At 40.8% G+C, this 22,227-nt stretch overlaps 1 protein-coding gene across 7 annotated transcripts in view; it reads right to left on the bottom strand.

Moving 5' to 3' along the window:
* Positions 1 to 999: 999 nt before the first annotated feature.
* The window catches only part of mllt10 (MLLT10 histone lysine methyltransferase DOT1L cofactor), a 172,497-nt gene continuing 151,269 nt past the window's right edge, over positions 1,000 to 22,227 (bottom strand). For 3 of the 7 annotated variants that reach the window (XM_060900009.1, XM_060900011.1, XM_060900012.1), the window contains 6 exons: positions 19,340 to 19,531; positions 18,360 to 18,433; positions 14,327 to 14,571; positions 8,069 to 8,159; positions 7,218 to 7,403; positions 1,000 to 2,774 (listed from right to left, as the gene is read on the bottom strand). In XM_060900009.1, the coding sequence (XP_060755992.1) occupies positions 2,727 to 2,774; positions 7,218 to 7,403; positions 8,069 to 8,159; positions 14,327 to 14,571; positions 18,360 to 18,433; positions 19,340 to 19,531 (836 nt within the window). In that variant the 3' untranslated portion in view covers positions 1,000 to 2,726. The other 4 variants (XM_060900010.1, XM_060900015.1, XM_060900013.1 and 1 more) reach the window with 4 other exon arrangements.

Genomic DNA, 22,227 nt, shown 5'->3' with positions numbered 1-22,227 from the left:
GCTGGATGGAAAAAGTTTTTTTTTCCTCCTCATTACGATCACTGATTTTGCGACGTGTTGATGATAATCTCCTGGACAACTGTCAAGTCAGCAGTCTTCGCCATGATTGTAGTTGTGTGTACTGAACCAGACCGAGAGCTACACTGTATTTCTACGGTTTTACTCAAACTCGAAATGAAATGCTCTAATATGTTGAGATTTTTTTTTTTTGCCACAATTATGAAAATTAAAATAGAAAAATGCTCCAAACATTTGTGTGTAATGAGTCGAGAATATATTAAATTTTCACTTTTTTAAATACCTGCTGGAAAATATTGAATTTTTTCATGATATTCTAGTTGTTTGACGTGCACCAATACAGAAAAGGAGTCATCTTTGCAAACTGACTCTTCATTCGGCTAAATAAGCCAAATTATTCAACTTGCAGATGACCCATTACTACAACCAACCTAATGTAACGTGGTAATTTCTTAAAATAATGCATAAAAGAGAACCATGGCATATTTTACAAGTTGCATTTATGGGCTTGAGAACTTAGATCATCATTTAAATCCTCGAGGTGTTAGAAACAGCATATCCACTGGATTCTTGAACCTCTATTCAGAGAATTAGCAACGAAGATCCCAGGTCATGTTTTGAAACCGCTGGGTCCGTCTTCCTGATTCATAATTGCAAATTTAGACGCAATTAAATTTAGCTATTTTGTTGGACAAAAATCTCTTCAGTATCTCCCGTTACTCTGTTCACGTCTTATTTTAAAGACGATCATGGAAATGACCGAGTTGCTGCCGTAGAGTTGTTGCTGTTGTTGTGCCAAAATAGCCGGCATTGACCAATAAGCATGGAAGGAAACTGTCGAACTGTTCCAGACTGGAAATCTTAGGAAATTCTGGTATTTAATCTCTTTACCATGTTTAAATCCAATAAACATTTGGGTTGCGCAAACTCATTTCCTTTCTAACTCTGTCAAACGTGAGACTGAACAAAACGACACCTCAACACCTTTGTAAAACAATTTTAATCACTGAAAAAAAAAAATCATAACGCTACAGACTCTGTTCAGTATTTCTTATGAGCAGTACGAAGCAGGACTCATGTTTGGTATTCTTAAATACAGACTTTAAGGGGGTTTTGCATAATTACCTATACAGACACATGAAATGGTGGAAATAGGTAGCGGAATATAAAACGACATCAATGAAATGCAAAACTTAAAAAAGTCCCTGTACATATAAAAATAAATTAATTATTAATTAGCTTGCATCATTATTTTCTTGTTTGTTAATTATTTCAATCTCAACATACCAAAGGAGTTGTAATAAATCCTTCAAACCATCAGACAAACACAAATACTTATTTACAATGAAAGGGTGATTTAAAAAAAAAAAAAAAAAAGGCGCAGAGCTAAATTTTAAACAGCTCATTCTGATCGGATATGACACAAAGGACAGAAAAGACCGTATTTACACAATGAGTCATCCAAAGTAGGTTTTATGCTCCAACACAAGACATTTTAATCAATTAAAAAAAAAAAATCTTACAAGGTTTAAAGGAAACTTTGTGACCATTTTGAACAGTAGTATAAAAATGTTTCAGATAACTGGGCTCTAAAATATTATTCTTGTGCCCATTACAAAACAAACACAAATAAATAATAAACAAAAGAGGAATATAAAGTTGGCTTCAGAAACTTTCATTGCAGCACACATAGGAATTGCAGGCATGTGCCGATAATCAGGTCTGAGATACATCATGATATTCAACATGAACAATAACAATATTGGAGACAATATCGTCTTACTTGTGAGGACAGTGGTCTCTGAAGGTCCTTATTTTGGACGAGTTTGAGAAGCATTGCGTGATTGGGCTACAATCCTATCATAAAAGTAAAGCAAACAGGAAAAAAAAAAAAAAGTAAAGTGAAATATTTATCGTCATCTAGAAGTTTCATATCGGCACATGCCCAGGTAAATCTGACAGAGCTGAACTTGGTCACCGTGCAGGCTTTCAGAATCTGGTGTGCCTGAGTGACACTGATTGGTAGCCATACTTTGAAATTCTCAAGATTTCATCCTAAAACCAGACTCAACGGAATATAAAAAGGAAGCGAGAGTGGCAGCGTCTCCAGTGTGTATCCTCAGCACGAGGGCGTGGAGGGAGATGCCAGGCACTTGGGTACGGGTCCTGGTATTTTAACTATATCAGCCTTGGCTCGGAGAGGTAGGTGCTCGTTTGGGAGTTCAGCAGGATCAGCGTGTCCCTGTTTGGGCCTCTGAGGCAAAGGCCTTCATGGTGGATTAAACGCTTCAGATTAGATTTTTTTTTCCAAAAAAAAAAGACAAAGCAAGGTTTTTTTTAAACTTTTTTTTTTTTTTAAATAAATGTGATCTAAGCTAGTCCAGTTTTTTGTTAAAGAGGTAACAGTGATGAGCAGATGCATTTAGTCTCCAGCCAAGATCACTCAGCACCTCCCCCCCAACAGTGATTCACACAATACGTCACTTAGAAGTGTGTGTGTGTGTGTGTGTGTCTTGGCCCCAAAAGTGGTCCCTCAGGACCCTAACCTTTACAGCAAGTGATTCAGACCTATTCAGTGCAACGTCAGAGCTTGAGATATTTGGCCAAGGGGTGTGTGCGCGCGTGAGTCTGTAGCTGCTCTGATGGGATGGTTGGCCCCCAGGACAGTTGGCCACCTCTTCCTCCTCCAGCAGTGCTGTCCCACCTGATCAGGTTTTCTCCTGCCCTGTGACGCTCATGGTTTTCTCGCTCAGCCTCTGCGTGACAAAGAACAAAATCAGACAAATTATGAATAAACAACAACAAAAACCTATTTAAGCTCACAGGCTAGATGCCACTAGTCTGGCTAACGCGACTTCAAAGCTCTGCGAGCATTGGTCTGGCAAAGATATTAAGCCCAACCGTTTCCCAAAGTGCGTGGTTGACCCGCCTCCCTGAAATGCCTCAGTTTGCTACTGGTCGAAGCCAGAAAAGGCTGTGACGAAGCTTAAACCAATCACATCACTCTTTCCTCTGACGTATGCGACGCGACGGGGCTAACTGGTAGATTAAACTCTTACCGAAGCCGGTCGGGAGCAAGGCGAAAACGTCCTTCCTTTCAATAAATACCTCCAGGGCTGCTCTTTGCTCCGTTTTCAATGAGAACTTGCTCCATGTTCGTAATGTTTCTAGTGAATGAAGCGCTTCCGGCATAGATTCTGTAAACAATCTATGGCTTCCGGTCGCAGTTCTACTACGTCACTGCCTTGAACACGCCTCTACCCAGGGCCGTTGGAGATGCTCAAAGTTGATTGGCTCCCGATTTTTCGGGAGCTTGGAAGAGCTGGAGATAGCTTGCCTGGCCAGACTAAGCTCGCAACAGGCCCTCGTGTTGCATCACACTTAGGATGGGCGGGCCCAGGCTAAGATGCCACCAAAAATCACTACTGATCAACAATAATCTCAGTCTCACTAAAGGGTTTTTCGACTTCACGTCCTAAAACCAGAACCAGCCCAAACAGGAGTCAAAAACAATTTAACATCATCCTTTTCTCTGATCAGTCATTTGATTACCCAGCTCCTACCAGCTGTAACCTCTACTGAAGAAACGGTTCAATGATGAAGTCAGGAATAAAACACACAAATCGTGCTGTTATGGGAAAACAATCAACATCACAGCATGATGCAACCAGATGTTCCTGGAACAGCACTTTATTCCACTTGTACCACAACAGTTTGACCAAGAACTGAATTTCTACTCAATAAAGACTTTTTGCAGTTTTATCATCCTTTTATGGTTACATCTAATACCAAATATCCCCCAAAAAAAAGCTCCTCTTATCATTTCCATCAATATAATAGTCATAGATTCCCTCACCAGTCACTTTTTTCTCTTTTTAATAAGACAAAACAAAACAACAAAAAAACCCCACCATGGTATACACCTGTTATCAAGAACCCACAAAGTCCAAAGGCATCTCGTCTCCCTAGTGAGGATGGTAGAAAACAAAAAGTTACGGTTTTCCCTCGGACTGTTGCAAATCGCTCACACTGGAGACGCCTTCGAAAAATGTCAGAGTGGCAACTGATCCACTTGCACGCGTTTAAAATCTGTTAATGTGGCAAATCCGCCACACGGGTCTGTCTCAGTTGTTACTACAGAAACGATAACATTAAAACGAGTGCATTAATAATCACCCTGGGGTTTGAATTACACTGGACACTACTGTTAGTGCTGCTGTTACAGAATAACTCAAAACCTCATGACCGATCAGATTTGAGAATTTACTCAGGCTGCAGTACATATGATCAGAAAAGTAAACAAAAGGAAGCTTGTTTTTGTTGTTCGAAAACAGTTTGTCATGCTGCAATATCTGAGACGTTCAGTATTTGCTCAGGTTGAGAAATTATGAAAAAAAAATTTAATTTCCCCCCCTCCCACACACACTTTGTTCCTTTATTTATTCAGTGCGGTAAACAATGCTATAAAGCGTGATCCCCGACAGTCGGTGCTGATCTCGAGCAGGAGCCAAAAACTGTTCAAGTGCTAACCCTTTACTACTGGACTGGTGGCTGATGGGAGAAGCACAGGTTCAGTTTCCTGAAAACACCTTGGACAACAACAAACATGGCTTATTGAACTAGTTTAACTACGAGTGAAGATCGTCAGAGCAGGGAGTTAAACAACATTAACGGGTCGAAATTAATAGTGAGGAACTAAAACTTCAACTTAACTAAGACTAAAGGCCAATTTATGCTGACAACCCAGTCCTCGCAGATGGCGTCGCAGATAGCGTCTGCGTAGCCCCCCCCACCTTCGCAGACGCTCTGCGCGCACCTCCCAAAAACTGTGACCACCGCAGAAGCCTCGCAGACAAGAGGGCTCTGATTGGTCCACTCTACATCCACTGTACACGCACTTCCGCTTCCCTACTTTCCAGGTTTGGTTTGTTTTCACGGCCGCCATTTTTAAAAACATGAGCGAAGATGGAGCAGCACGAAGAGCGGTTGATCGAGGAAGTACGTACATCTATACGACTCCAGTTCTAGTCAGTATAAGTAACCGGAGGATAAACACTTCACTAACCACACCCACCAACTACTCCTAGCGACTTCGCGCCCCCTTGCGTTGTGGCGGTGAATAACATCGCGCACGCCTATTACTCCCCGCTCAACGATAAATTACAACTGTCTACGAAAAGCTGTCTGCGAAAGCCTTGTCGCAAGAGCGTGCAGAGGCCCTAAGGAATGGCCTTATTGAGGGGAACGACCCACTGGGGAGCTCCTCAGAGAACTACAGACCTGCAGGGGCTTTTTTCTGTTTGCATTCGCACCACCAATAGGAATGCTGAAGCCAACTTGGTAGCATAATGTTAGCAGGAAATGCTAGCTAAAAAAAAAAAATTAATAATTTATATTCTGCTTAGATGCGTCAAAACCATGCTGTATTTGTTTGTTTTCTCCTTTCATTTTTAAGACTAACATTAAGAGCAGTTGTTTACACAACTAAAGCTTCACAGTGATTTTAAAAAACGGTGGTTGCCAGTGCTGCACTGGCTCGTGTTTGACCAAAAATCAATAAATATACAATAAATAAAATCAGCCATAAAATCAAAACCACTGACCACCGGTGAAGTGAATTACATTAATTGCCTCATTACAGTGGCACCTGTCAAGGGGTGGGATATATTAGGCAGCAAGAGAACAGTCGGTTCTTGAAGTTGATGTGTTGGAAGCAGGAAAAATGGGCAAGCGTAAGGATCTGAGCGACTTTGACGAGAGCTAAATTGTAATGGCGAGATGACTGGGTCTGAGCATCTCCAAAATGGTACATCTTGTGAGGTGTTCCCGGTGTGCAGTGGTTAGTACCGAACTAAAGTGGTCCAAAGAAGGACAACCAGTGAACCAACGACAGGGTCATGTGTGTCGAAGGTTCACTGATTCGCATGGGGCATGAAGGCTAGCCTATATGGTCCAGAAGAGCTACTGGAGCACAAACTGCTGACAAAGTTAATACTGACACTTTTCTGTTTTAGCCAGCGTTAACTTTTTCAGCAGTTTGTGCTACAGTGGCTCTTCTGTGGGATTGGACCATATGGGCTAGCCTTCATGCCCCATGCCTTCGACACTCTGTCGCCAGTTGTCCTTCCTTGGACCACTTTAGTTCGGTACTAACCACTGCATACCGGGAACACCCCACAAGATGCACCATTTTGGAGATGCTCAGACCCAGGTCATCTAACCATCACTATTTGGCCCTTTTCAAAGTCGCTCAGATCCTTACGCTTGCCCATTTTTCCTGCTTCCAACACATCAACTTCAAGAACTGGCTGTTCTCATGCTGCCTAATATATCCCACCCCTTGACAGGTGCCACTGTAACAATGTAATTCACTTAACCAGTCAGTGATTTTAATTCTATGACTGATCAGCGTACACTTACACTACCGTTCAAAAGTTTGGGGTCACTTTGAAATGTCCTTATTTTTGAAAGAAAAGCACTGTTCTTTTCAATGAAGGTCACTTTAAACTAATCAGAAATCCACTCTATACATTGCTAATGTGGTAAATGACTATTCTAGCTGCAAATGTCTGGTTTTTGGTGCAATATCTCCATAGGTGTATAGAGGCCCATTTCCAGCAACTCTCACTCCAGTGTTCTAATGGTACAATGTGTTTGCTCATTGCCTCAGAAGGCTAATGGATGATTAGAAAACCCTTGTACAATCATGTTAGCACAGCTGAAAACAGTTGAGCTCTTTAGAGAAGCTATAAAACTGACCTTCCTTTGAGCAGATTGAGTTTCTGGAGCATCACATTTGTGGGGTCGATTAAATGCTCAAAATGGCCAGAGAAATGTCTCGACTATATTTTCTACTCATTTTACAACTTATGGTGGGAAATAAAAGTGTGACTTTTCATGGAAAACACAAAAAATTGTCTGGGTGACCCCAAACTTTTGAACGGTAGTGTACATTACTCATTGTTCCTTGTGCTGGGAGAGTACCCACCCTTTTTTTTTTAGTCAGAGCTAAAAATGTCCCTTAAAACAGCATTCTAAGAACTAGGATCGTTCTCAGTTCCTAGACTGCGGACACAAAAAAGGGAAAGAACGCTAACAACTTCCTCCAACAGTTCTAAGAGCTATGAAAAGGTTCCTCTGGTCCGAAAGCACCAAATAACACAAATAAAGAGTTTTACTGAAGGTGTTCTATTACTGACCGCTGCTTTCTGATTGCTGTTGTCAGTGTGTAAAGCCAGGAAGGGGTTGGCAGCGATGGCACCTTGAGCGGCAGGAAGCAGGTTGTTCATGGGCATCTGGGTGGAGGAAAGCTGCTGCAGGTCATGTTGTTGTTGCTGTTGCTGCTGCATCAGCTGGTAGAGCAAGGCCTGTTGCTGGTCCTGCGTCTCACACACACATACGCACAACCATGACAACATGAAGGAACAAAGAAGAACCTTCGCCTGCAGTTTTATCAAGCTACTTGTATATTAAGTCCTTAATACTTCACTCTAGATTTAACTCCCCCCCGAAAAACTAAAATGTACAGAAATAGCCTTGCTTCAACTGCAAATTACACAGTAACAAAACCCACTAACAGCTACGTGGTGAAGTTTTGTTTATTTTTACAGATTACCGCAAATCATACTGTGTGTAAACCGCATTAGCAGGTCATGGAGATTAGTGAATAACTGCATGCGGTCTGAGGCAGACATTTATGGGGGGGGGGAGGATGATTTTGGTTAGTAATATTATCCTCGTAGCTCGAAGAAGCAAATGCTGGATACTAGCTGCGTCTTGGCTGATTGAGTACATCTGGTTGTTTGCCGATGTTCCTCAAATGTAGCTACAGATAATGGCAACGTTCTCTCATGAAAACCTTTGAAATGAAAGATGGAGCAGTTTCAAAATGATTTTGCTGAACTAGACTCCATGATCATTGCCTTCAAGAATAAAAAATCAGTTCACGAAAAAAAAAAAGCAGCAGCAGCAATACAGCCTAAAGCCATATTGTGTGTGTGTGTGTGTGTGTGTGTGTGTGTGCGCGCGCGTGTGTGTGTAAAAATGGTACCGGTGTGGACTGCTGGGAATTGATGAGCTGCTGCAGCTGTTGCCGATGAAGGAGAATTTGCCTCTGCTGCTCAGTCAGGAGCTTCACCGCACTAAAACACACACACACACACACACACTCATCAGTGCACTGCATTTACACATAAAGCACTGTAAACGGTTAAACAGTAAATGTCCTACTGCTGCAAACTCAAACTAGTGTTCAGCAGCTCAAAACTGCACAAACGTACACATTTCTTGCAGTAAAAACCTGCTTTCATTCATTCGTAAGCAATTTTATCCTGGTCAGGGTCCTGGTGGGTCTTGAGCCTATCCTGGGAACACCGAGTGAGGTGGGAATACACCTTTGATGGGACACAGATCCCATTTTTCACTGCAGGTACTGTGCATATGCACACGCACGCATTCGCAGCTGTGGCAATTTAGCACCATCAATCCGCATACCGGGTTTTTGGAGGTTGGAGGAAACCGGAGAACCTGAAGGAACCTTTGCACCACGAGGCATCACTGCTACCCACTGGGTGACCGTCCTGCCCTATTCCCACACGGACGCAAACATTCAGCTCTTTTTAAGGAACAGAACTTAAAAAGGTGCATCTGAAATAATTGCACTGACTTAAATGAAAGAAAGAAAAACTTTTTCTTCTATCCATCATCACAGACGGAGAAGAAAGCAAGAATTTTCGCAGCTGGCATGCAGCGGGAATTGAAAGCTGCACAGCTCCTCACCTGGTTTTCGCAGCGGTCACGATGCTGCGCTCAACAAGCAAAAGCGACGGATACACAGAGAGATTAGACGACGAAGAAGTGGTGAAGGTCAACATGCAGGCAAGTCGACAATACTAAAAGACATTCAATTTCTGGAACATAATAACTGCATACGAAATAACGATCTGGGCAAAACTGATATTCACAGACCAGTGGCGGCTGGTAGTCTTTCAAACAGGGGAGGCTGGTCGGTTACGATATTTCCAGATTTTAAAAGAAAAAACACATCAATTTTGCCCATACTCTTGCCTCTGATCTGGCTGATTGTTGGCAGGGTCACAAACTGTGAAATAACAGGTTCTTTTGGCCCATTAGTCTACTGTCCAATATACATGATGGTGGTGTGTGTGTGGGGTATATTTTAACATTTTATATTTTAAAATTGTGGCATGTTGTTTAAAAATTGATCATTATTGAAAGCAGCTCTTTGTCAGGAACCTCAGCAGTAACAGCAGAGTGTTCCGGAATAGGCACAAGCACTGACCTTGGGGAGCCAAACATAGAGCTGGGTGCCACACATTTCATTCAATGACACTTTCCCTATATTTTACTTATTTTGACTGAGAAATGTTTTATTGACAATTTTGATAACCCTTCACTTTTAATCCAGGTCTGTAGTGTGAAATGTTCTCAGCTGTGTTTTTGTTTAAAAATGTTTTCCAAATTGTAGCTGTGTTTAATTCATATCCAGAAAAATATATATTCCAATATAATATACTCAGCATAAACATTTTAAATAGATTCTATAGTTTTGGTCCATCCATGACATATTACTAAAGTAGCCTATTTACTGTTGTTGATGTGGGTCACTTGCTGTTAGCCAATTCACTTTCTCGTACCAGGAGAGCTGAAAGGAACGAGTATTATTCCCTACCTTTTTCACCAAGTCAATTTGAGGCGTTGGTCTACCCTGCTCTTTAATTTGAATTTTTTCCTCGAAAGGAAGACTGGCAAATGGCTTCGCCAAAATTAAATCAGCAATGCTTGGCATCCGTGCGCAGCTTTCTTGCTAGCTGACTAGCCCCCTCAAGTTCAAGTTTAGTCACTCAAATAAACTAAATTTCTGGAACTAAGATAGCAAACTTGACACTATATTTACACTTTATTTACAATGAAAATATATACAAACTAAAAAAGCTGGTAGAAACCGTATGTAATGAATGAAATCGAAATGTAAGCTGATCTCTTACAATACACCACAGCACTTGCGAATCCGCATGGGTCTGAACTGAAATTCACTGCTGCCTGTCTATAGTTGAAACGAGCTGTCAATCAAAGAAAATATCCGGCCGCTTTCACCAATCACCAGTCTCCTCGCGGAAAGCTTTGCCATGTCCCTCCCATGTGAGGCTGGGAGTCCGTAGGCGGGTGTTTTCGCAGTATTTGTCCAATAACCGTCTTGTATTTTGAGATTGAAAAGCGCATAGCTCCCAAATGCCATTGAAGTCCGCTGAGGCTCGGAGTCCGTGGGCGGGCATTTTCGCAGTATTTGTCCAATAATCGTCTTGCATTTTGATATTGAAAAGCGCATAGCTCCCAAATGCCATTGAAGTCCACTGAGGCTGGGCTGCATCGTGCTGTCACGAGGGGGAAAAACTCACGCACACATTAGGCGAACTGGGGAAAGTTATAACGGAATGATTTCGCACTGTAGTTGGGTTGAGCACATATATTTCTATGATTCTGGATCTGAAATAGCAATGTTATAAGGTCGGCTATAACATAAGGCTAGCGCAATTCATCCTACACGATGTTCGTCATTTTTAGAGGAGGCTGAGCCTCCCTCGTTGTCTTAGAGCAATCGCCCGTGTCACAGACGCAGTAGGTGATCTCTGATGAACACTCTTAGAGAAGAGAAAAGTTTTAAAAGAATACTCATACTGTGTGTTGTTTTCCCCACCCGTACTTTGACAAATTACATTTCCTCACTTGCTACAATTATTCCAGTGTCATATATGGATATAACCCAGGAGTTCAACTGTACGATGCAGAAGGAACTGATGAGTGCGGCGCCATGGCGATATATCCACTGTACATTAGCAGCGTGTCTGAACTCTATTCGCCAAGCACAGTTTATTCAGGAGCATCCTTGTTTAAAAAAAAAAAAAAATTTAAATAAAATAAATAAATAATAAAAAAGGACAGCCATTCTAAAGCACTTTGGTAATGCTGCCTTTAAATATATTGTGAAAAGCAAAAAAAAAAAAAAAAACCCAGTATAACAGTACAATCCCCCCCCCAGACACACCTCAAGGTCAATTGTATTCATCTTTTCAACGAATCCAGAGCAAGGATGTCTTATATATTAATAAAAGATTATTCCTCAGACACAGCTGAGAGGAGAGTTCATGCCTTCACAGAAATCTTCTGGGACTGCCCTCGTGCCAACCTCCAAAGGAACAACCACTGATCTCAGAATCCGAGTCTTATCTAGCGTTAGGAAAATAATCAACGATGGAGTTATGCGATACCGCGAGTTGGCCTAGTGGTTAGCGTGTCGGCCTCTCGATCAGGAGATCGCGAGTTCTATTCACGGTCGGGTCATACCAAAGACCATCATAAAAATGGTACCTACTGCCGTCTGGCAAGGCACGCTGCAATACAGATGTGAGTGGGAAGTCGAACTCTCGCGGTTACCAGAGGACTAGCCCCCCCCCACTGCAACCCTAGCTATGTAATAGGCGAGAGGCCAAGGGCTACGGAAACGGAGATTGGCACCGCCCTATGCGCCACATGGTGTGGGAAGGACTTTTTGAGTTATGTGATGTGCATTTTATTCCTCTTGTACTACAGCAATTTTCAAACACTAACATTTTTTTAAATTACTTTTCAGCTACTGGTAGATGTTGTGATGTGTCCGCAAAACAACTTGCTTCCTGTTATCCCTTACATTATAGTGTTATATCAGCCTCACTTTTTCCCCTCTCTCGAAGTCTATAAGAAAAAGAATCAGCTTGTCATGTTACTAAGGAACCACAAAGACGCCCGTCCTGAAGACGTTCCCATGTCTGAAAACCCAAACCTACAGCTTCATTTCTGACTCGTAAAAAGTGCTGACTTTGCCAAAAACGCCAAATAAATCTCATCACAGAAAACTTCCCCAGATCAACAACTACACGTTTTTCAAATCTGCTTACGTCGAGCGTCCGCCTTACAATTGAACGAGCTACGACAGAAACAAAAAACACCAGCAGTGCATTCATATCAACCTGACGTACAGCTTGTACTCCTGTCAGGATTATGCTCGCGTACAAAAACACACACTGACCAGTAGGTACAAAGAATTTATATGACCTTGTCCTTCCAGCAAGCAAGCGCATGATTGTGCGCGCACAGACAGTGCAACCATTACACTATATCAGGAGTGTATTATAGTACCAGTGAAAAGTTTGGACACCCCTACTCGCTCATAAGCGTTTCTGTATTCTGACCATTTTCTACATTGTAGAACAATACTGAAGACATCAAAACTATGAAATAAAACATGGAACATATATGGAACTATGCGGTAAACAACAAGAAGACCTTAACGATCTTTTGGCCGTTGCAAAAGTAGAAAAGATTTTCAATACGTCAATTATGCATGAATAGTTACTCAAATTTCCACTGGGAAAAAAAAAAAAAAAAAAAAAAAGAGTTGATTCCTGATTACTTAGCGTATCAGATCACGTGACACCGTTCCACAATTATCAACACCTTTTACCATAGTTATTGACAGTTCTACAATTATCAACATCCAGATGATTATTTATAAAAAAATAAAATAATAAATTTAATACATTAAAAAAAAAAAATATCGGTATATGGTATTAACAAAAAACAGTTTTTATTTAAAATTTGTTTTACATCGACTTATATTCAGTACAAAAGATCTTTTATATAAATATATCGATGTCGGTGCTGACGTAAATGAGGAAGTAATTCTCATGTTTGTAAACAAATGAACTGATAATGTGGAACCTGTGTCAGAAAATCTTTTTTTTCCACCAAGTATTTTCGTAGATCACATTTTGTTAATCATTCGCTGTAGTTTGTATTAATTTCTAGTTTTGTAGTTTACCAATAAATATCAACAGGCAACTGACATTGTAACCGCATGAAAATCCAGCTCAAAGGTCGCACGTCATTCCTCGAACCAAAATATAAAACGTCTACTGATATTGTAATATGTGGTAGATATTTACAACAAACTGCAAAAAAAAAAAAAAAAAACACTGAATGAAATAGAAAAATCTTAATATTTCAAGCATGTAACTTTTTATATGCTAGGAATTTAATTCTATTTATCGGATTCCAAATACTCTATAAATATCACAGCGCACTTAAAAAAAAAAAAGCTGAGATTTATAATAATTTTTTTCTGATTCATAACAGAATGGAATGTTTATAGAGTATTTGGAATCCGATTGCAATAAATAGAATTAGACCAGAATTAAATTCCTAGCATGTAAAAAATTACACGCTTGAAATATTCAGATTTTTCTATTATTTCATTCAGAAATTTTTTTAAGCACTTCATCTACTTCAACCATGTTACACAAAGATCCATCCATAACAGCTGCAAATATCATTTAATTCCACAGGGTGTCGATAATGGTGAACTCTGGTGAAAGTGATCACTATTATCGACACCTCACGCGACTTCTCAAACGCGCATTTAGATACAAAATGGCGACTGTCAAATGAAAGAGTAAGAAACAAAGCAGGTTTTGACGAGGAGATCATGAAATATCGGTGAATTTGATCAGTAAAAACATGTCCATGATCTTTCCACCATGCTTACCTGTGATGATAACGTCTGGGTTTTTCTCAAATTGCTGATCGTGCTGAAAAAAATTCCATCTCGGGTAACGAGCTGCGTCATCAGACGACAAGATCAAAGGGCGAGGGGGGGTTCTTCCGGTTGATTAATTAGCCAATGATAACTGTAGTAACTGAAACTCACCTTTGTAAAATAGTTTTTTTAATTGGTAAATCTGAAAAGGTGTCGATAATTATGGACTGTTGAGAATTGTAGCCGCTGCTCTGTTTCATATTTTAGTCTCTTCAAAGTATCCAGCGTTTACCTTGATGATGCTTTGAACACGATTGGCGTTATCTTAACCAGCTTCATGAGGTAGTCACCTGGAATGCTTTTCAATTAACCGATGCCTCGTCAAAAGATAATTAGTGAAGTTTCTTACCTTCTTAATATGTTTGAGATCAAACAGTAAGTAATAATAATAATAATAATAATAATATAGTAAACAGCCCTATTCCACAACTGTAGTAATCCATATTATGTCAAGAACCGCTCAACTAAGTAAAGAGAAACAACATCCATCATTACTTTCAGACATGAATGAAGTGTCTTTTAAGGAATACAAAAGAAAGAAAAAAAAAAACAACCCCTCTGAATTAGACGGTGTTCCCAAACATTTGGCTGGTACTGTATATCTTGATATGCCCATGGTATCAAATCTCAAATGAATCATGACTTCACTTAACAGACCTGTTGTTGAGGGCACCAGTGATGGGCAGGGAGGAGGTGGTGATCGAGGAAGGGTGAGGAAGAGGGCTGGAGGACTGAATCACACCGTTCAGAGCCCCCACGATGCCACTCATGGCCCCGTGGGCGCCCTGTAGCGCCCCCATCAGACCGTTCACCTGCTGCTGAGGGGGGCTGTGGGCCACTGAGGTAGGAGTGGAAAGGGAGGAGGTGCTGCTCGAGCTGCTATGGCCACCAATCAGGAGATCCTGCACAGAAAAGACAGACAAAAAAAAAAACAACAAAAATAGACAGGGTGTGTGGCTATGAAGCTCTTCAGTCATCCAGACCATTTTGAACATTCAGCAGGCGACAAGGCTGTTATAACCTTCAAGACGTTTCTCGACTTGATCAGTACGAATGAAGCTCTGTGAATGGGGTGAAGAAATGTCTTCAGGATCATAACAAGCCCAGCTGCCTAGGTTTTACCATATTTTCTGGACTCCAAGATGCTTTTTCTTGTTTTTGCTCTCAAATCAGGTGATGCGTATTGTTACAATACTTGCACAAGCCTGTCTTTTAGTGTGATTACGGTAAGCATACTACTGCAGCAGTTATATAGACTATAATTTGGTTTAGTTTTGGTCACTAGTAATCTCTCAGAAAAAGCCTTTGAAGTACCATTTTAAACATGGTACAAACATTTAACCCTTTCACCACTGCAGACCCCTATTCGGCCCCCATTGAAGTAGGGAAGCCCGTGTGTATCGTATATACACCAACTGGTCGAGAAGTCCGATTCCCTACGACGTAATTTAGAAAAGCACAGTGGTATTTTATGTTATGTTAATTAGTGCTACGCAGCTTTCTTTCAGTAAATATTAGTGGATAAAACAAATTTACCTGTGTACAGTTTCCTGTCATAAGTGTTACATATTCTCGAAGCAGAATAGAGGCTTTGCACGGTCATGTGTCCCCCATAGCAACAGTAACTACGCCACCATGACAGGGGGCAGCTCGTAGTTCTTCATTCAGACGAGTTAACTGGTATTGATTAATACGGGAAGGTTTTGCTGCGTTTTTGGATGTGCAAATCGTTCTGAACGAAACAAAGACATCAGATTTTTTTTTAAATTTACCAAAACTAGTTCATCATCGGGGGGGAAAAATGGCTTGCAAACATATAATGGGATTCAGTGTTGAACAGAGAGGTCAAGAACCCTATGGTATGCTCTTCATTTAAAAAAATACATATATTAATTTCAGAAATGCAGCGAGCTGCTTATTCTTATACAGTGAAGTGAACATGAGCATCTTGCTGCACTTTGTCTCTCAAGCTCATGTTCACTTCTCTATACAAGAATGAGCACCTCACTGCAGTTCTGAAATTAAACATTATTTTGGAATTCTTACCTTTGTGGAAATGAAGTGAGCATACCATAGGGTTCTTGACCTCTCCGTTTGACAGAGTCCTGCCGAATGTTTGCAAGCCGTTCCCCCCCCCAGATGATGACTTACTTTTGGTAAATTAAAGGTCCCATGGCATGAAATTTTCACTTTCTGAGGTTTTTTAACGTTAAAATGAGTTCCTCTGACCTTCTTAAGTCACCCCAGTGGCTAGAAATTTCATAATGTGTAAACCAAACTATGCCCAACATTTGAGAATGGCGCATCAAAACGGCGCATTGATAAGCTCTTCCCTTTACTACGTCAGCAAGGGAGATGATCCCCACGCCCCCCCTCTGGATTCCCACCCACTGTATGGATTGCCCGCCCAGCTGTAGTGAGGAGACCATAGAGGACACAACATGGCATCACCTAAGCGAGCGAAACATGGAAATTGCGCTGTACATGGATGTGACAACACAGAAAGGAGTCTGTTTTTACTGCCGACGGGAGAGCCCCTGAAGACGCAGTGGCTTAATTTTATTTACTTCAATAATACGCCGTCGAGTCTACCTAAGACGGTGTATGTTTGTCGGAAGCATTTTCCTGAGGAATGTTTCCACAACTTGGGACAGTACAGGGCAGGTTTTGCACATCAACTGTCACTGAAGCCTGGGACCGTACCAAGCATCCCTGCCGCATCAGCCACAAACACCGAACAAGTAAGTGTATAACTGTTAAGTCGTTTTGCCGTGTTTTAAAATCGATGCGTTAGCCTTGCAATGGCTACATTAGCTGTGCAGCTAACCGCTTCCTGCAGTTAGCCAGGTACTCTGCGCTACAAAACCAAAAAGCATGCAGCATGCTCTGTTATAATAGCCAATCAAAACAGTTTTTACAAAGACACCCACATTCTTTTTTTAAGTCACTCATTCATTTTATTTGTTTGTTTGTTCAGTAAAAACCCAAACATTTGTTGAATTTATTTTATTTTCTCGCGTCGCACCTTAATGACGTCAGCGCGCGGTATTTTTCCCTTCGCGGTTTGTTCCTTCTCTCTCGCCATAGTAAGACACCCACATCCGCTTGTTCTGACCCACTGGAGGTAGCGTCACAGTGCTGTTAGCCAATCAGAGGTAACACGTTTACATGTCATGAATATTAATGATAAGACCCGCCCCCACCCTCTACCCTTCCCCGCCTCCTGCTTCTCATTAGCAAAACGACGCACTGGGAAAAGCGCTGAAATGGGGCTTTCTCCCAGGAGGCTATATCTACGTGCCGAGGGTTCATTTCGAGAAAGGCTGCGGATATAACATCCGGAAGCCTCCACGAGCCCGTTCAAAGCATCAACAAACCACCATGCCATGGGTCCTTTAAAAAAATCTGATGTCTTTTTGTTCTGTTCAGAATGATATGCACATCTAAAAACGCAGCAACACCTTCCCATACTGATCAATAACAACTAACTCGTCTGAATGAATCGCTGTAAGCGTGCCCCGTTATGGTGGCGTAGTTACTGTTGCTACGGGGATCACGTGACGGTAGAAGCCTCTATTCCTACATTTTCCAACAGTACCAAATGTGTCACTACAGCACACACACTAGTTCACTATACGAGGGTAAGTCAAAAAGTTCTAAGACGGAGGTTATAATTTCAAAAGGTGTGAAAGACATGCCCGAGAATTCTACGAAGAAGGAATTCTCCGATGGAAACACTGCTTGCAGAAGCGTTTAGACTTCAATGGAGGATATGTACAGAAATAGCTTTGTTATTTTCATAAATAAAGATTTTTGTCAATTGGTCTTAGAACTTTTTGACTTCCCCTCGTATTTTCTTTTTACAAGAGTGTACCGTTTTATACTGAATTTATTACAAAGTTACTTAGTGTTAATGATATTTCTTCTATCTAGTTATACAGCAGTCTGTATATGAAGTTACGCATTAGTGAAAGGGTTAAACACCGTAAAATCTGCTGCATTCATTTCTAGGCTTATACACTGTTCTGAATAAACAGGCAAAAAATTTAAAATCATCAAAAGGAACAATTTTTTTTTTTTTAAAGTGACAGATGGTTATTTTTTAGGGCACAGATTCAGTTTTTGGAGCAAACCGTGTGTTATTTTACCATCTTGTGCAAGGAGGCTTCACAGTGTAATAAAACCATGGAAAATGACGCTATACATGTATGACGGGTCCATGAAATGATTTTGAGAGTTTGCTGCACTGCGACTAATTTGCATACCATGAAATGAATCTCAAGTCAAAATGTCGTCGATCATTGGATCAAATTTGGAAATGTAGGCTAACAGTTGCAAGTTGCTTGCTAGCCGTAACACATGGACACACTCCTGAGGCTACTTATAGTCCAGAAAATACGTTACACTACTTGTTACAGAGAGGGAGAGACATCATTACAGGTCACTGTCCAATACAGATTTTAAAAAATACTGGAAAGCAAGAGATCATACAACGACACAGGCAGCAGATTAAACTAGAGATTTGTACCAGTTAGCATTTATCGTTACATCACTGCCTGCCATAAAAAAGCGATTGCATCGGTATTCTATTTCATAGGCTAGAAGGTTATACGTAATAACACTTGACTCAACTAAACAGGTGCTCAGTCCCAGCAGATCTGATGTGCAGAGCAGGAGTAGAGCGAGTTACCTGAGTGGGCAAATGTTGAGAGGAGTCTGTTAAAACACTGCTGCCTAGCTGAATGCTCTTGCTGTTCAGCATGTCTGGGGGAGAGAAAGATTGGGCAACTTCACATGAGTGATGACCAGATTAATGGAGCTGCAGGAGGGAGTGAGGCTGCAGCAGGAGTGCAGAGAACGAGGGGACACAGACAGAGGGACTGCTTACTGTGTGTGCAAGTCAGACAGGGTGTGTGTGTGTGTGTGTGTATATATATGGTACAGCAATTTCCAATGTGCACTGGATGAAATTACTAAGCTGGTGTGATGTAGCAAGGAGGAGGAGCTTCTCGTGCTGCTAGTGCATAAAGACTTTTTTTTTTTTTTCCCCCCGCTGCACAAAATACCAGGATTTTTGACACCATACAAACGAAAGCTATGCTTTCCCAGTCGGTCACCGGTCCAGGTATGTTTTTTGTTCTTGGCGTTAACAAGAACTAATAGTATTGCGGTGAAGCTAGCAGTTCTCTTTTTTACTAATTGGTTTTTATTTCTCAACCTATGCAATTTTTTTTTTTTTTACAGCAAAACCGACAAACACCTCAGATTTCTGAGTATGTAGGGCAGGTCTTCAGCCGTTCTTGCAATTTTACTTTAATCTGGTCATATTTCCACCAGTCATTTGAAATTAAACTCATTTTCATTTCATCACGACACCAATTATTAATCTTGTTAACGTTCATGAAACTCCGTGCAGCTGCTTTTGCTGTTGTCATGGTGACCGTTTCCATTGTTTCTCAAGTAGGTAGACAAAGCACTAGAACCCTGCATACCACTGCTTTCTCTTTGCACTGGTTCAAGCTTTTGAATGTGCAGCGAAAAAAAAAAAAAGGCTTAAATGCCACAGAGGGGTGTGTGTGTGTGTGTGTTGCTGTAGTACAGTAGAGAGGAAATGGAGTTTGCTGGGTCCTTAGTGTGTAAGTGGAATAAAGAGCTGGAAGTGTGTCTAACCTGTGTGTGTGTTGCTGTGGTAGAGTGGAGAGGAGGCGGAGCTTGTTGTGTTGTTAGTGTGTGTGAATGGCACGGAGAGCTGCGCGCTCAGCAGCTGCAGTCGCTCCTTCTTCATGGTCAGGGTTCTGATCTGCTCCTCCAGACGCCGATTCTCCATCTGCAGCTGGTGCAGAGATTTCAGCATGGCCAGCACTGTGAACGAACACACACACACACGGTACCTTCAGTGCACAAATGAACCAAGCAATGATCACACAGCAATGGTGACAATTTTCTGATAAACACACAACGCAATTATGAACCACATGCTGTACACACTGAACACATGGGTTTGTGTGAGGAAAGAAAGCAAGGACAGCAACAGCTGTATCTGGCTAAACAAAACATTTTTCCTCCAGCAAGGCTACCTGTCTCACACATGCAGAAAGAACGAAACTGAGACCCATCGCACTTAACATGATTAACTGTCCATCTGTCAGAAGGAAAACATGCAGAATTACAGAGATGAAAATTCTTAATTAGGTATTTAAAGGACTTGCAATTTTATATTAAATTTACTAAAAATACTGCTCTCGTTACAGGTTTTGAAGTACTTTATACACACTTCAATGCTATTATATATACACACACTTTTCATACGACGACACAAGTGTTTTACTGGGAAACACGCCACTTGTATTTTTCATACGACCTACATCCAGGACATGGAGAACCAAAACCGTGACATAAATCTCTATACGTCACTCTATACATCAATCGATGAATTGTTTTGATAAATTTGGGTACTTGTTTGCTTGAGAGTGTGTCTTTACAATAAAAAGAAAAAAAAATCACATGTTGGCTTGAAGATATGAAGTTTATCTTCTCGTGCTGAAAACCTCACATTTTTCAGACAAAATACATCGCGGATCTGAGTGACATACATATATAGAGCCAATGATTTTCCGTTTCAAAATCTGGCTTTTTCTGTTTCGGACAATGAAAAATTCTGTTTCAATTCCGTTTCACAATTTCAGTTCAAAATTGTTCTGTTTGGCTCCAATTTAGTAATTCTGGCTGGCATAATTTTACTTGGGTTTCAAAGTATTGCATCTCTAGACACAAATGGTCCTTTACATGAAGAAGTCATTCATGAAAAAAATATATATAATAAAACAATTACACTGACAGGAAGCTGATAAACTGCATTAATAAAAAAAATTAAAGTTGGATCACAGATTGAGACAACTCAAAATACTTTACTTGACATACTGATAACAGATAAATCAAGAAACTAGGATCACCGTTAACTAAAAACCCATCTCATATATAATATATGCAATATAATAGCATATATAAATCTCAAAATAATATTGAGAGTACTGATAAATTAATAGGGATTAATATTCAGTAATACTTACTGAGCCTGTAATGACAACACTCATAACTGACTGTTTAAAAATATTACTCTATATCCATCTTTTTTAGTACACCACAAACTCATGAAACAATGTTTCCTAACAAAACACAGAACACACTCTCAAACAGACTAGAATAGTTTAACTTTGATTGTAATGACAGTCCTGAATATTCCTTGCAGATCAATCACTCATTGCGCGCTCTCAGAGCACCTCGAAACGCTGCTCGATATCGCCGTTATGATAGAGCATCATAAGTTGTTTAGTGTTGGTCTCCGTCAGACTGAATCTTCTGTCATTTAGAAGATGTTTATACATGGAAAAGGAGCGCTCAATGTCCACACTCGCCACTGGGAACCATATGGCGTCCTTGGCCACCAGAGCATTCGTTTCTTTTTTGCGGTCGCCATTCTGGTTGCGACACGGGGAGCGAATCTGTAAACAAGCAGCTCATTGGCTGGCTAAGTGTGCCACAAGCCAATCACAATCACCGACAAAGCTGCCTTGACCAGAAAGGCATGTCTGCTTGGGTGTTAGTGGCAGTTACGCAGACGCCTTCTGCGGCAGTTACACTTTGACACGCGAGCAATGTTAAAAAAAAAATGAATACAAGCGCCAATATACTAAAAAAAACCATGATTTCAAAAAATTCCGTTTGGCAGTCAAAAATCCGTTTCACTATAAAAATTCCGTAATTTCCGTCTGTTTTCCGCAATCGCGGAAAATCATTGGCCCTAAATATATATATATATATATATATATATATATATATATATATATATATATATACACACACACACAAATATACATACATGTTATTTACCAGCTGGGAGGTCCGTATCGTGAAATACCGTGACCGAGGTCTTGAAAGTACTGAGCGAGGCCCTCTGGGCCGAGGTCACAGTATTTCACCATACGGGCCGACCTTAAGCTGGTAAATAATATATTTTTTTCTTTACCAAATTCTAACACAAAACGAGAGCGCCCGAAAGGGAAAACCGAGCCGAGCCGCCATTTTGAATCATCATTCACGGCTGTAATGCAAATGGCTTCCTCCTCGGTATACAAGTGCACTTCCATGGCAGGAAAAAAAACCCCCTACATTTTGCCGCCTATGTAGTCCCTTATTTATACAAATAGGAGTCATTCAGGATTCAGCCATGTTTTTGCTCGACGTTAGCAACAGTTACAGGTTTTAGCTTTCTCCTGAAATGTTTTCTTTTATTTCTTCTTCCTCAGGGTAGTAAAACTCGCTTTCGCTGTGAACACTGTCGTTATCGCTATCCATGATGTAAAATTCATGCTATTCTCCTGAGAAATGCTGGCAAAAATTTATAAGATTTTTGATAATCTTATAAATAAATCTTATTTAAAAAAAAATAAAGATAAATGTTGACAAAAATTCTACTATGTTTGTTGTTGTTGTGAACAAACGAGTCGCCAGAGGTCCGTAACCGGGGTCCGTACCGTAGGATATGGACCCGCTCGCCA

The sequence above is a fragment of the Neoarius graeffei genome, chromosome 19 (genome assembly GCF_027579695.1).
Source record: "Neoarius graeffei isolate fNeoGra1 chromosome 19, fNeoGra1.pri, whole genome shotgun sequence".
NCBI classification, from domain to species: domain Eukaryota; kingdom Metazoa; phylum Chordata; class Actinopteri; order Siluriformes; family Ariidae; genus Neoarius; species Neoarius graeffei.
This window is presented reverse-complemented; position numbering and strand designations above follow the sequence as displayed.